Raw genomic sequence first — 16,111 nt, forward strand, 5'->3', positions numbered from 1 at the left:
TAAAACAAGATTCCTTTTAATATGACCATTTAAAACAATAGTTTTAGAAACTTAATTCCCCAGTGGGTTAGCTGGAATGCAGTGAACCTGAACCCACAACAGAAGAAAACCAACGATGGGTGGAGCGTAATATGGGTCACTGACCTCACTCTTAAGCCGTGTCTACACGTGCACGCTACTTCGAAGTAGCGGCACTAACTTCAAAATAGCGCCCGTCACGGCTACACATGTTGGGCGCTATTTCGATGTTAACATTGACGTTAAGTGGCGCGACGTCGAAGCCGCTAACCCCATGAGGGGATGGGAATAGCGCCCTACTTCGACGTTCAACGTCGAAGTAGGGACGGTGTAGTCGTTGCGCGTACCGCAACTTCGAAATAGCAGGGTCCGCCATGGCGGCCATCAGCTGAGGGGTTGAGAGACGCTCTCTCTCCAGCCCCTGCGGGGCTCTACGGTCACCGTGTGCAGCAGCCCTTAGCCCAGGGCTTGTGGCTGCTGCTGCGGCAGCTGGGAATCCATGCTGCATGCACAGGGTCTGCAACCAGTTGTCGGCTCTGTGGATCTTGTCTTGTTTAGTGCAACTGTGTCTGGGAGGGGCCCTTTAAGGGAGTGGCTTGCTGTTGAGTCCGCCCTGTGACCCTGTCTGCAGCTGTGCCTGGCACCCTTATTTCTATGTGTGCTACTTTGGCGTGTAGACGTTCCCTCGCAGCGCGTATTTCGATGTGGTGCTGCGCAACGTCGATGTTGAACGTCGACGTTATTCATCAAAATAGCCTATTTCGATGTCGCCACATCAAAATAGGCTACTTCGATGTAGGCTTCACGTGTAGACGTAGCCTTAGATGGTGATGAATAGCCGATGATGATGCTTTAATTATTTAAAAATAAAAATAGTTTGCTCTTAGCCATGAACTTTTAATAAACAGTGTGGCCAGCAGGGCTAAGCTTCTGTAGTTAGCTGAGAAAAAGATCAGGCATTTCATTCAAGGCCCTTGGTTAAGCTGTTCTGTTGTGGGCCTATTTGATTACAGGAACATTCCTTTAAAGTTAGAATAGGTTTTAAATACAACAAGATGGCTTCCTTCCAAGGCAACAGTCAGATGTCAATTGCCCTTAGATAAGGAAACAGTCACATTTGCGTCCGCAACCGTGCTCAGTCTGACATTATACACAAACAATGCCAAATGAGACACAATCTCAACTATGCTGAACGCTATGCTGTCCAGAGTCTCAAAAATAACCAAGACATCATAATCAAACCAGCTGACAAAGGGGGTGCTGTTGTCATCCTGAATAAGTCAGACTATGAACAGGAGGCAGCCAGACAACTCTCCAACACCACGTTTTACAGACCTCTCTCCGCTGATCCCACTTTGGAATTCCAAAGGAAATTACAACAACTACTGAAGGAACTCCCTGCTGCTACTCGGGACCATTAACTCAGACACACCATCTGAGCCGCAGCCTGGATTATTCTATTTACTTCCCAAAATCCACAAACCTGGAATCCCTGGACGCCCTATCATTTCAGGTATTGGCACCCTTACCACCGGACTATCCAGTTATGTGGACTCCCTCCTCAAACCCTATGCCACCAACGCTCCCAGCTATATCCGAGATACCACCGACTTCCTGAGGAAATTACAAAACATCGGAAAAGTTCCTGATAATGCCATCCTTGCCACAATGGATGTAGAGGCTCTGTACACTAATATTCCACATAAAGACGGATTACAAGCAATCAGGAACACATCAGAATCCCTGATGCCACCACAGCCAATCTGGTGTCTGACCTCTGTTACTTTGTTCTCACACAATCATTTCCGTTTTGGGGACAATTTATACCTCCAGATTTGTGGAACTGCTATGGGCACCCGCATGGCCCCACAATATGCTAATATATTTATGGCTGACCTGGAACAACGATTCCTCAGCTCTCATCCCCTATTACCACTCCTCTACTTAAGATACATTGATGACATCTTTATGATTTGGACCCATGGTACAGAGGCTCTAGAAGAATTCCACAGAGACTTTAACAATCTGCACCCCACCATCAACTTATGCCTCGATTACAACATGCAAGAGATACATTTCCTGGACACTACAGTACTAATCAAGGATGGCCTGATCAGTACCACACTGTACCGAAAACCTACTGATCGCTATACTTATCTACACCCTTCTAGTTTCCATTCTGCACACGTGACTAGATCCACTGTTTACAGTCAAGCTCTCAGGTATAATCGCATTTGCTCTGATCCAACTGACAGAGACCAAAAACTACAAGAACTTTACCAAATATTCATAAACCTGAATTACCCACCAGGAGAAGTAAAAAAACAAATCGACAGGGCCAGACGCATACCCAGAAACCAGCTACTCCAAGATCAGCCCAAAAAAGCCAAGAATAGAACACCACTGGTCATCACTTACAGCCCCCAACTCAGACCACTGCAGCGAATTATTAAAGACCTACAACCTATTCTTAATCAGGATGCTACATCCAGGAGACCCTGGGTGACATGCCTGTTCTCTCCTACAGACAACCTCCCAACCTCATGAGGATCCTTACTAACAGCCACAGTCTATACCCCAGGAACACCAGTCCTGGAACCTTTCCCTGCAACAAAGCCCACTGCCAGCTTTGTCCACATATCTTCTCTGGAAATACCATCACGGGACCTAACCAAGTTACTCACAGAATCACGGGCACTTTCTCATGCTCCTCTACTAACATCATATATGCCATCATGTGCCAACAATGCCCCGATGCTTTGTATATTGGACAGACTTCTAACTCCCTTAGACAAAGGGTCAACGGGCACAAAACAGACATTAAAACACTCCAGATCCACAAACCAGTTAGTCAACATTTTAATGGAATGGGCCATTCTGTCAATGACCTCAAGGTATGTGTGTTACTGAAAAGAAATTATCGCTCTTTTGTCGAAAGGGAAGCGGACGAATTGACATTTATATTCAAATTCGGAACATTAACACATAGTTTAAATCGGGATGTGAACTTTCTGAGTCACTATAGGGGCTCGTCTGCATACTTAACTCAATCTAATTCTTGATCTTCCCCCCCACCCCTCCACTCTCCGATTTGCTCACCTTGATTATCTTTTTCTGATTTGTCCTCCTTGCTTACTGTTTTTGGTTCTCTGTGTCTTAAATATTGAGTCTGTTCTGGTCTGGATATGGTCTGAAGAAGTGGGTCTGTCCCACGAAAGCTCACCTAATAAACTATTTTGCTAGTCTTTAAAGTGCTACTTGACTGCTTTTTGTTTTGATTCCATCACAAGAGTTTCCTTACAAGGCTTATCAAAACAAAAAGCAGTCAAGTAGCACTTTAAAGACTAGCAAAATGGTTTATTAGGTGAGCTTTCGTGGGACAGACCCACTTCAGACCAAAGCTCACCTAATAAACCATTTTGCTAGTCTTTAAAGTGCTACTTGACTGCTTTTTGTTTTGATAGTGTGTCGACTAGCATGGCTTCCTCTTTGTTACTTACAAGGCTTAGGATTGTTTTGCTGCCATGCAGATGGCATCCCTGTTGCAGAGACTATGGTCATTCTCTCTAATCACACGTACCAATTCTCCGCCCAGAATCTTTCCATTGTTAACATTTACTTCAATCAGAAAAGCACCAAGCTACAGATGATGCTGTATTATGTACTTATTACAAATTGTACGTGACAAGGGGGAAGGTTTGCGTGAGGAGCCTGAAACAACCCCTGGATCAGAAAGCTTCAAGGGGGATAAACTGTTTCCTTTCTAGTCTGAGACTGAATAGAAGGTGCACATGCCTTCCAAAATTTGTTTTCTTCTGCACCTTTTAAATTTCTTTTCCAAGCTGCAGCCCTCTTTAATTTGTTCAAATGTGTTGAATACATCTTCAGTCTTACAGTTGAAGTCCCTCTATAATCATACCATCTGCATCCAGTCCTTGCCTTCTGAAAAATAAAGCTGAACAGCGGGCTTAAGGAGCCGCAGGCCATAGAACAGTATTGCTTATGAACTTGTATCTTTCCCAAAGGCCCATGGAAAAGAAGTAATGCCACATGCCAGAAAATTAAATCCAGGTCATATAGACCAAAGTAGCTGGAAAACCAATGGAGAGCTGAGGAAGTGTTCTGTTGGCAACTCCAGCTGTTTGTATCAAGGGAGCTCAAGCAAATCTGCCAAGTCATTATGGCAGCATCATTCAAGGAGGCAGGTGGTCTTTCGTGTAACCAGACCCAAACCACTTAGGACATCCCATGGGATGTCATGGCCCGATGAAACAACTGTGCGATTGGCAACAAAGCAGGTATGGTGAATGGAATTACTATATTAATAGGATATTTGATAGGCAACGTACACTAAGTAGTGAGGGTTCTGAGCAATGGCTTAGTGTACATTGGCTATCAAATATCCTATTAATATAGCCATTCCATTCATCGTCACAGAGTATACTGCCTAGGAAAGGAATGTGTGCATGGCTGGGGGTGAGGTGGGGGCAGGGAGGGAGGAATAGAGTAAGAATTAAGTACAGCAAAAAAGCAGGTTGCACTCCTGCTTCATTGCCAAGCATACAGTTATTTTGTTTAGGGTATGATACCAAGTGATCCATGCTTTAAGCTTGCCACTCCTGCTTTTAGCCCAGCCACATTTCTGACCTCAAATTCTAGCTCCACAATGACTGAGTAAGCATTGCTTCCAAAAAAGCCATTTTAACCTTGGTTGTATAGAGGGCACAGACAGAAGCAGATGTACAAAGAACCAAAAAGGCTTCTAAACCTATCAAAACTATCTTTAAAACCAGAAGGGGAGAATGGGGGTGGACCTGAAATGGGATTATTCGTTTCCTACCCTCCTTGTTTTGATGAGAGTTTTTGCTGTTAGGACACGCATCCACCTGGGGGAAAATATGTATTTTAATAGCATTCACTTGTGCCCCTACCTTGTCAAGTTTTTAAACTCTTAGTAGACACAGTGTAACAAAATAGTTATTACCCTAATATGAGTTGGACCTACCTGAGTGACTGGATGATGCTTTTCAACAATGACTGAACTCATGGGTGGTGAGACTCCCATTACAGCTAAACTGCTACAAATTCTGTTCTTTGGTCCCAGATCAGATCGGCCTGTGATTCGAGCAGTGATTGTTCTTCCTGCCTTCTGCTGAGCAGATGTTACTACTCTTGCCATAGGCTACAAATAAACAAGACACCCTCATTAGAGATGCCTACACACAGTATTTGCTACACACTGAGGCAGCTGCTTTGGTTTATTAACTATATGTATGAATAGAATTAATTGGTACTGTAGGTAAACTAGTCTATAATTGTATAGAAACTTTGGGATTCCATACATTGGGCACAATTAAAAATTGGATATTTATTACCTACAGTTACATTTACCATGTTATTTCCCATTTTAAATAAGGGCACTATTACCATGATAATAGTAAGTACTGTGGTGTGGGTAACGATTACCGTGCTGATGCACAGCAAACCTCAGTCATGAAAGGGACCTCTTTGTCACCTATTTTGACAAATCTGGCAGCATGACACAATAGTAGCTTTGCTTTCTTGCTGCAAGCTAGTGACAGCTGTAGATACCCACATCAGCCGAGCTGGGTCCTTGCATCACTAATATATCAGGCACCAAAAAGGTTACACACACACAAACTGAGACACAGCAATTTTTCAGTCTTCCATGCTTCCCCAGAGAAGTACTGTTAGCAAACTGTCAGATAGGACAAGGAGGGAGCTTAGCAACAGAGAAGATGGATGATGAAGAGAAACAAAAAGGACTAGGTTAGATACAAGTGCAGAGGAGAGAATGAGGAACAGATTTCAACTAGTTAATGGAAAACAGAGGCAGATTTGTTTAAAAAAATAGGACACCATACCAAACCCAACCTTTCAGCTGTTGAAATATTAATTGCTCCTGATGTACTGCACATAAAATTTTGCATAAACTTTTCCTCTCATATCATTGCCATTTTATTTCCTGACCCCACACATTCCTTGTCCTAAAAGTCTTTCCCATATTTTATCTTCACTTGATATACAACAAATAATCCATTTAAAATGTACTAATGTATTTTCAAGTTTCTCCCCCTGCCTTTACCTAAACTCTTGGATAAACACCTCTACTTGATACTTCTTCTATATCTTACCCCAAATACTCCCAGTAAGAAAGGATCCAAGACAAACTTTCATACACCTACAATGACTAGAAACATTAATCCATTAATTCTAGTTTGTTACCAGTTTTTGAGCTGATGTAATGCCAGATCCTACAGCTGCACTAGGGACTATTACTGGAGAATTGGATTCTAATCTGGTCTGAGAAGTACTTGCGTGGCCCAGATGGGATGAAAACTGTAAATAAATCAAAGGGTTTAATAGAGGGATGAGAATTGTAGCGTGGATCATACTTAGTCCTTTACTCAAAATTCAATTTTATTAATTGATTATTCTGACACTTCAATTAGCTGCTGGATTTTATTTTGTGCTTATAAAAGTAAATAAATAGAGACGTGGTTAACGTGAAAACCAATACATTGTCAGAAAGTTGGATACCTAGAGGGAAGTGAGTAATATGCACGATTTGGTAATAAAGATCAAAAGGAAAATATGTCAGCATTTTTTGGATTTGGCTATTTTGTTTGTAGTCAGTTTTACTGTTTCTCCTACTTGGGCAAGTCTTTCATAAAAGGGAAAAATGTGACTAAGCATCACAAAGTCTCAGTGGGATCTAAGGGCAGATACTGTATCTGAAACTATTTTTAACTTAGTTTTGAAAATAATTAGTAACCAAGTTGTTAGTACCCCTTGTAAACACTCTTTCTGAAAACTAGCCTTTAAGTTAATGTTAATTCTATTTTCTCAAACCAAATCAAGTTAAGATTTTTCCAAGCAAGTTTCAGCAAGTGTTTTCCACAAAAATACCTTGGAAAACAGCTTCTGCCCTGCTTTGCCTTAAATAAGTAGTTCACAAATTTTCTACTTACAAAATTAGAACTTTTTAGGGAGGAGGAAGACGAAGTGACATAACAATAAGCCCATAACTCTGTACATACAGCGGTTTATGCCATAGTACATGCTTTTATGTCAAAGCTTCTTTTTAAAACTTCAGAACTATTTGTAAAAAGTAAAAATTGTATTGAAAAGTTCCCTCAATGCATGAGATAATCAGTTTCTTCAGTGGGGGGGAAAAAACCCAGATGCCTAAATAGCATAACAAATTAACTTTTTACGATACCATACTTCAAAATTCTCTTCCTGCTATAGTACTTACAATTTCCTCTTGTGGAACAGTGGCTGCTGTTGGAGGTGGAGGTGAGGGAGGATCAAACTGGGAAGCAGGGAGCCTTCCAGTGGCACTAGTCCCAGGATCTTCTCTCCTATTTACCAGATCTATTATTAAAAAACACAGAGTAAAGAAAATCAATATAGAGCCTCGTAAATCCAATGAACATCAGTAAGCCTTAAGAGGAGATGGGTCACAGTAAAACCTTTCTGTTCCTGTGAGATTTGTGTATAATCTTATTTAAAAGATCCAGCTATTATTACACATTATTTACATAAATCAGTGCATTTTAAAACATGTAACAAAGCAGATCCCATGGTAAGTTTGGTGTTCTCAGATTCCTATTTAAATCCACTAATGAAAAATAAAGAGTAAAGTAATCAGCACTATACTGTCAGAAATACCATGCAGGGACATATTTTTCCTTTACTTTTAATACTAACCATGGTCTGTCCTACTTTCTTTACCCTGAAACATGGTCATTGCTTCCAGATTCAGGGCACACACACCACGCATAAAGGCCTTCTTCATGGTGTCTTCATACTGTTCCCTTTCACTATGTAGTCTCAGAATATCAGCTTTTGCCTCTTCCAGAGCAATATTTAACTACAATAAAGAGCAAAAAAGTGTTTTATAGTCACAGATGTATAATTACCATATTTACCTTTAAAAAGCCACTAAACTAAATTTCTCAGTTGCAGAGGGGTAGCCATGTTAGTCTGTATCTCCAAAGACAACAAGGAGTCCTGTGGGATCTTAAAGACTAACACATTAATTTGGGCATCTGATGAAAAGGTTTTTACTCACAAAAGTTCATGCCCAAATAAATCTATTAGCCTTTAAGGTCCCACAGGACACCTCATCATAATTTCTAAGTGTAATATTTTCCCTCCAAGTTTTTATGCTTTTTAGAAACAAGATTAAATGTAGATCTCTCAAAGACAAATCTTTGGGTACCTTAGACATGTACATGGTAAGGAGAGAAACACAGGCACAACCATACACAAAAAGTCTGTGCAGTCCGGTGAGTGGGGCTGACAGGCTCTCTAACTCTCTAGGGCAGGGTGGGCAGGGGCAGTACTGCATCCCCAGAGGGCATGGGGCCAGCTTCCCCTGGACAGTCTCACCATCACCCAGCGCGTGCTGCATCTGCCCCAGGCAACCCAACCCTCAGTACTTCCCAGAGTGTGCTGTGCAGGGCTTTGGATACTGCTGCTGTTACAGTAGCAGCAGCAGCTGAGAGCCCTGGGCTCTTCAGAGTTGTCAAGATGGGAACCACTAGTGCTTTTTCTTGCGTGGCAGCGAAAAATATAGCAAGCACTTCTTCCTGACCTCACCTAGACATCAGGCTAATTTAATCTTGTAACTTTATCTTTGCTGTTATGTGTAGCCCCAATTTTACCCTTATTAGCACAAAAGACCATATTTCCATGAATTTACTCAACTGCATCCAGAAACGCGTCTATCATCTTTACGTACATTAGCAAAATATGAGGTCTGTATTGGTTAAGGACAAACCAAGTTATGCATCCACAAAACAAGGAATACTGATATTTTCCCTTAACTTACATTTTCAAAATTAACTAACTATATTTGGGCATAATTTTCGTAAGTAGCTAACTGTGCTTTCAGTTCTGTTTAAACTGTACTAATCTTAAAAATTAAGATACCTTAGCTTAAATTTGAGGTTGAGTGTTTTAAGGAATATATAATTTTAACAGAAAAGCAATTATTACACAAAGATTTCTGTTTATACCCTATAACTGACTTGCCTATTCACAATAATTTTGCATTCTATAGGACGGTCTAAGAAAAGATCCAAATGACTTTACAAACAAAAAGCACTGCTAAGTCATCTCCCTTTTGCAGACATACCAAAGGAACTAAAAGATAAGTTGTGACAATTTCATACAGGTTCTGATTTTCCCTTCTGACGTAAAGATGTTACGTAATTCCTTTTATATTGGTACACAGCTAACATGACAGCTGACTCAGGCCTAGTAAATTGGAGTCTAGCAGAGCTAGCTACATAACCCAGATCTTCTGATTCCCAGTCCTGCAACTGGTACAGTTTTCCTGGCATTTTTGGAACTTGAAATAAATCCTTACCTCTGCAATTTTAGCTTCATAATCTGCAGAAAGCTGAATACAGACCTCCTCAGCCCTTGACTGACAGGCTTTTGCTACTTTCTCTTTCCATTTTGCTTCACTAAGAGAGCGCCAAGCTGCCCAAACCTTCTTCATCAAGGCTATCCGGAACTGTCTGTCTGCCAGTCTATTTGCATATGCCTTAAACAGTAAAATATTACCAAATTACATATTTTCTATTTCTTTAATGAACTCTATGATCTTTACAGAGAATGTGATCAATTATTTTGTGAATATTAAATGGATTATAGTATAATAGATTATATGAAATATTGTGGTTTATATGCCTGCTGTTGAACTATACTTTGGGTGGTACACCACCGCACATAATGTTGCCACTTTAGAAGGGAAAGGTACTTGTATGGAGTTACTGAAGAAATTGCATAGCACCTGCAGTCACTGCTGTAACTAATCAATCACATATATCAGATGCATTTTAAAAACCATCTAGTTTTAAAGAGAGAATGAACATGCACTTCAAATGCTTAAAAGAATTGTCCATATAAAAAATCAAATTATATTTTTAAGTAGCTGACACTCAAAATATTTTCTAAAATAGTAACAGTAGATTCACTTATCCCATGTATCGTTGATATGAAAACAAAAAGAACCAAGGTGAAGAAAGACTGAGTAGCCGAAAGATGTCCAAATCAGCCTCACAGCTACCAGCAGACTCTAGGTGGGAAGGGAGAAGAGAGAAAATGCTCTCCCTTACAACAGCCAGGGAGGTTGGGTGATGAGGCACTTCAGACTTCTCAGACACCATCTAAAACCTTATTGAAAAATTGAGCCCACAGAGTCCTTACTGACACCTTAGGGTGAGAAGGGTTTGGGTACTCATCTAGAACAATGGAGCCCTTCGTCGTTCACATCAGTAATTGGCTAGTAAGTTTAGTTAGATGACTATCAGAACTTCCAAGATATGCATGAGTGTGGATGAAAAATGGTTTTGGACTAAAGAAGAAATGTTGAGACACAAAACGCAGGGCAGGGGAAGTGAGAGAAACAACAATGGAGACCTCAATTGTAAAAGCACCAAATAAAATGGTGATAAGTGATCTATTTTTCCTATTTCACATAAAAGCAATGGCAATGTGACAGCATTTTAGAGTGAACACGTACATTCATGCTCCTGCAGATACTGGGATGGTATCATCCTTATTAATATATAGGGAACTGACACTGATCAGCTATAGTATATCCTTCTATAAGCGATAAAAAGGATATCTTTTGTGATTCATTTGTCCCTACCTTAACTAAACATTTCCAAAATAGAGTAACACTTTCTTTTAAATTGATGCTCTTGAACTTATTCAATTTTTGTCTCATGCATCAAAATAGAAAAGTTTTCACAACTTTTGATTGTAACAAGAGCTGCAGTAAATCTGAACCTTTTTCATGACAGAGGCTTGTCTACCATCGCATCTTCTCTTTCCACACATACCTCTTGTCTGGCCTCTACATGCTGAATTCGCCACCGTGTAAATTTCTTCATTAGCTCTATCCTCTCCTTTTGCTTGTCTATTGCATGGGACAAATTAGTGATTACCTGCCAAAATATTAACAAAATATTTATATACATATTTTAGTACTTGGATGGGTTAGTTATTTTAATGAAATACGAACTTTCTACTGTGTCTTTTCCTTAACATTTCAAGCAAAAGTACAATACAAATTCAAATCAGGACTAAAATTAACTTGCATTGAGTATTCACTGATACTGGTAAGTAACACAGTGTCCAAACTTACTTGTGTGCAGAAAAAATTAAACATCTGTTTTCCAATCTCTCTGCAGATTTAGGTCATGAACGCTGACATAACTGAGTTAAAGGGAAGCAAAGATTTTGAAGAAGAGACCAACTTTTATTTACAAAAATACAGCAAAGCAGAATCAGTTACGATTTGTATTACTGAAAGTTTAGTTTAGGTGTGACATAGGTTCTTCATGTGATTTTCAGAGAAACTGCTGGTCTTTTTAAAAGTCTTATCAGAGTCTAACCAAAGATAATTAGTATGGTGAAGAATGTTCAGAGCAAAAACTAAAACTAAGATCTCTGGTTCTTTATTCAACAGCCTTATGAAGAAGATCATCTTGTGATATCTGATGCTGATATATTAGAAATTAGATATTTTTCAGAAGCAACAATGTCTAATAGACTGATTGGACTCCAGTTGCACAAATATCTAGTTCTGGAACTGCCACTGTCTAGGCTTGGGTAAGTGGACTCAGCCCAACTCAAATAACTTCTCTTTTCTCCAAAAAGGACTGTTGCTACCATCTTTGATGCCATATAAGGAACAGTCAAACACAGCATGTTTTCCTTCTAAAACTCTTTCCAGATAAAGGAAAGGTGAGGAAAAAAATTTGTTAAATGGAAAGCCTCACTTAATTCTTCACATTTCTAAGACTTTGTTTTTCCTTCATTTCTGTATCTGTAATAAAAGGTTAAAAGGATATTTAATGACATGCTTGCCTGGGTACTAAGCAAGCTGAAGTCTGTGCATACAAACACCAGACCTTGTTTAGCACTATTTAATGCTGGACAGTAACTGGGTTAACATCTTTGGCCCACTTAGTTCATCCAAATTAACACAGAAGGACCCCACCACTCAGGAAACACTGCACTATTGATAATATGTGACATGAGTACCACTTTGGAGGACAAGATTAGAATTCAAAATGACCTTAATAAGTTGGAAATCAATAAGATGAAATTCACAGAAGATATCTGCAAAGTATTGAGTGTACAAAGAAAAAGTCAAATGCACAATTATAAAATGGGGAATCATTGGCAAGGCAGTAGTACTGCTGAAGAAGTTTTGGGGTTTAAATAAAAGATCATAAAATAAATAAGCCAGAAATGTGATGCTATTGTGAAAAAAGAAAATATTCTGGCACATTTCTTAACAAGAGTATCATACGTTAGACATGGGACGTGATTGTTTTATTCTGACAATGGTAAGGCCTCAGATGGGATATAGTTTCCATTTCTGTTAGAAGTATTTTCCATCTGTGAGGCTAGTCAACTACTGGAATAAGTTTCCAAGGGAGGCTGAGGAAATGCTATTGCTGGAGGATTTTAAGAACGGGTTAGACAAAGACTGTCAGGGATGGTCTGGTATACTTGGTCCCACTTCAGCATAGGGCAATAGATTGGATGACCTCTTAAGATGCCTTCTACTCCTACATTTCTATGATTTATTCCATTAATATACATTTATCATAGAATGAACGGACTGGAATTGCTTTTGCAGCCAAAGCACTTAACTAATGACTAATGCAGTATTTCTATACCACAGTGCAGAATTTTACTTATGCAATAGTGGTGGTAGTTTGCATAAAACAACAACAGAGGAAATTTTGTCTTTTGAAGGAGGTTAAATTTAGTTTCAAATACTAAAGACACCCATAATAAAAGCATCTATGAACTATCTGAAGCAAGAGTGATCTTTCTTTAGTTTTTAACATTAGCCATTCATGATGTTGCATTTTGTGAAATCTACCTTACTGAAACTACTTTGTTTTGCCTGGATATCAGGGTTAATCTTAATTTTATTCCAATTTCAACACTGAGCTGATTTAATATTACTAAGCAATCTTCAAGAAGTATTTACAAATCAATTAAAATTATTTTGTATATATTTTATTTATTAGTTCACAGGTTATCTAGTTTCTATTTTCATGCTGGCGATAATTTTGCTTGTTATTGCATTTTGAGTGGCACATAGGGCAGACTATCGATTTCTCAAGTCCGTACAAGTTATAGGCAGCTGATGTTTGCGAAAATTATAAAAACAAACACTTTGTGCTATTAAGATAGAAAATTAGTGACAAATCTTACAGAGACCTAATACTACAGCAAGTACCTAAATTATGAACACATTTTATGCATGAAAGTGGCAGCTGATCACTATTGAAATGTAAGGCCTTTTCCATCTTGTTAGGGGAAAGATTAAAGCACTAAAACAATTTAAGTCAACCTCTAAAATGGCATATGGACTGATATGTAGATTCAGTACAACAAATCATAACTGAATTGAGGAAGCAGAACACAATATGCCAAGCCACGTCTACACGGTTTATAGAAATTGCAAATGGGGAAGCATAGCCATGCAAGATTTCACTCTCATCAGAGGGGACTACTGGCAGTAAAGAAGCCATTTGGATATGCCTCTGCCTGCTAAGCCCCCCTCTGGGGCCAGCCCCTTATCCTTGAATTTTTTCAGGTATAAGGAACTGACGGCAGAGGGGAGTTTAGCAGGCAGAGGCACATCCACACAGCCTCTTTGCTGTCGGTAGCCTCTTCTACTGATAGCGAAATCTCACGCGGCTATGCTAATTAGCCACACAAGTATGCAAATGGAGAACCATTTGCAATTTCTAGAAACCTCATTAGCACAGCACTGCTCAGAGCAGTGCTATGCTCCGGGGCCACATAGACATGCCCTCAGTGTCATTATAAAACAGCTCCATTTAAGGATCATGACAGACGTCATTTGGTGAGGAAGAGTATCTCTTGTAGTGGATAGAACAGTTAATATTGTAAATGCATCACCAGCAACTGTAACACATTCATGCTATACAAGTATAATTTTTACACTGAATTAAGTCATCTGGAAATGACTATTTCAACATGGAACACATTGAAGGATTGTGAGCCTGACTGCATGTAAGTGACATTCCACTGGCAAACACGAGATATGCATGAAGTTGTAGCATATGGTCATGGAATAAGAGGGAGCATATTTTCACTGTAACTACTCTCATTCTATGGGTGTTTGTGAACATAGTTTGAACAAGATTTTCAAAACAAAATTAAAAATCAGCTGAAATGTTCTCAATTGGAGATTTCAAATGCTATTACATGGAAGAGGGGATCAGAGTAGCATATAACTGCAGGGATCCCATGATTACTGGCCTTTTATATCTAACTATATAATACTAATGGATTTTAAGACAATTAGCTTAATTGCTCCAAGAAAAACATGACTGGATGAGGACAGAAACACAGCACTCATTTTATATCAAATAATGCTAAAATAAAACTTCTGTTCATTTAGGAAATTTCTTCCCATTTTAGAAGATTATGTGGAGACCCATACAATCTAGACAAAAAATAAATTAAAACCTTTAAACCAGTGGTTCCCAACCTTTTCCAGACGGGGACCCATTTTGACAATTCAGGAAGACTTGGTGACCCAAGGCACTTCAAAAACGGGGACGGGGAGGGGAGCAGTGCCATAACTAGCTAAGTTTGCACCTGAGGCAAGAATATAAAATTGTGCCCCCTCATGTTTATATATTCATAATAGTTATTTCATGAAAAGGGGTAATATTAATAAAATAATAACACTACATTAACTATAGTTAATCAGAGGTGTGGTGGTGGAAAGACACTCATCCCCGAACTGCTCCCCGCAACTTAAACCCTACAATCAGGGGCTAGGGGAGTCACACTCAGGACCTGGGAGTCACTCGGGCTGACGGGGGCTAGGGGACTCACACTCAAGGGCTAGGGGAGGCTAGAGGTGACTGGGGAGTCACACTCAGGGTCTAGGAGAGTTACACTTGAGCTGGAGGGTGCTAGAGGAGTCCCATGGAAACCTGGCTGGGGCGACCCCTCCTCCTGCAGAGGCTGGAAGCCAGGGAGCTGATCAGCTCTGCTCTCTCTCCCTACTTCCCTCCCAACTTCAGACCCAGGCCCCCACCTCACTTGAGCTGGGCGCTGTTCCTCAGGTATGCAATTCTCTGCCCTGCAGCTGAAATGGTTCTCAATTTAACTGATTGGCTTAACTGCCTGACAGCTATTAATCCAATTAAGAGGTTGAGAACCACTTCAGGAGTGCAAATGCTTCTTAAAAGCCACCTGCGGAGCCACCCAGCCCAGCAGGCAACCCTTTTGAAATGTAATTGTGACCCATGTTTGGGTCCCAACCCACAGGTTGGGAAACCCTGCTTTAAATCAACTTTCTTGTAAGGGATAAGGGAAAGAGAAGTGATTTATAACTACAAATTCAAAGCAGTGGAGTTTTCATGAGAAAGAAATCATAAATTAGGGACAAAAGAGTAAAGTTTTGCAACTGGTATTAGCAAATGCACAAGAATTATGAGCATGGTTCACTGATAATGTACAGTAAACACTTTCATATCCAGCAGCTCTGGGTCTGGGAGGTTTGTGGATATTCAAATATTCTGGATAATAGAAAGGTATACCTAGCAATGCATAATACTAAAGAAAAACACAATTAGATATTTAGAAACTAACAAAAATGTATGCAGAGTACTTTATTTACCAACAACAGCAATACTGTACACTGTAAACTTACACTGTATTGTTGTATTTATTGTGTTTACTGTCACTACACTGTACTTGTGAAAACGTAACTAAAATTTACTTATGATTAAAATGCCAGTTATCTGGGTGTTCCAGATGACAGAATGCCAGTAAAGAAAGATTTTACTGTAGTCTGATTCTATAATTGCTAAATTTCATCCTTAGTTGCTTGAAATTTCATCCTTAGTTGCCTGAAATACTCCGATACTTTCTTTTTGACTATATAGTCTACATTTATTCACGTGACCTGTTGCAAAATGAGTTCCGGATGTGAAAGTACATTTGAAAGAAAACAATCTCAAAGAAATCTAAAAACAGA

The 16,111-nt window shown here is 39.6% G+C and overlaps 1 protein-coding gene and 1 long non-coding RNA gene across 5 annotated transcripts in view; one reads left to right on the top strand and one right to left on the bottom strand.

Annotated features, from left to right (window-relative positions):
• POC5 (POC5 centriolar protein) overlaps positions 1 to 16,111 on the bottom strand; it is a 32,669-nt gene that overhangs the window by 439 nt on the left and 16,119 nt on the right. For 3 of the 4 annotated variants that reach the window (XM_074995440.1, XM_074995439.1, XM_074995442.1), the window contains 6 exons: positions 10,902 to 11,006; positions 9,419 to 9,598; positions 7,753 to 7,915; positions 7,298 to 7,416; positions 6,265 to 6,378; positions 5,024 to 5,200 (listed from right to left, as the gene is read on the bottom strand). In XM_074995440.1, the coding sequence (XP_074851541.1) occupies positions 5,024 to 5,200; positions 6,265 to 6,378; positions 7,298 to 7,416; positions 7,753 to 7,915; positions 9,419 to 9,598; positions 10,902 to 11,006 (858 nt within the window). The remainder of the gene's footprint in view (positions 1 to 5,023; positions 5,201 to 6,264; positions 6,379 to 7,297; positions 7,417 to 7,752; positions 7,916 to 9,418; positions 9,599 to 10,901; positions 11,007 to 16,111) is intronic. The other variant, XM_074995441.1, reaches the window with a different exon arrangement.
• On the top strand, positions 37 to 16,093 carry LOC142013705 (uncharacterized). Its single transcript, XR_012645769.1, has 3 exons — positions 37 to 2,912; positions 11,531 to 11,808; positions 16,020 to 16,093. It is a non-coding gene; the product is annotated as an uncharacterized LOC142013705 (long non-coding RNA).

The sequence above is a fragment of the Carettochelys insculpta genome, chromosome 5 (assembly GCF_033958435.1).
Source record: "Carettochelys insculpta isolate YL-2023 chromosome 5, ASM3395843v1, whole genome shotgun sequence".
In the NCBI taxonomy this organism is placed as follows: Eukaryota; Metazoa; Chordata; order Testudines; family Carettochelyidae; genus Carettochelys; species Carettochelys insculpta.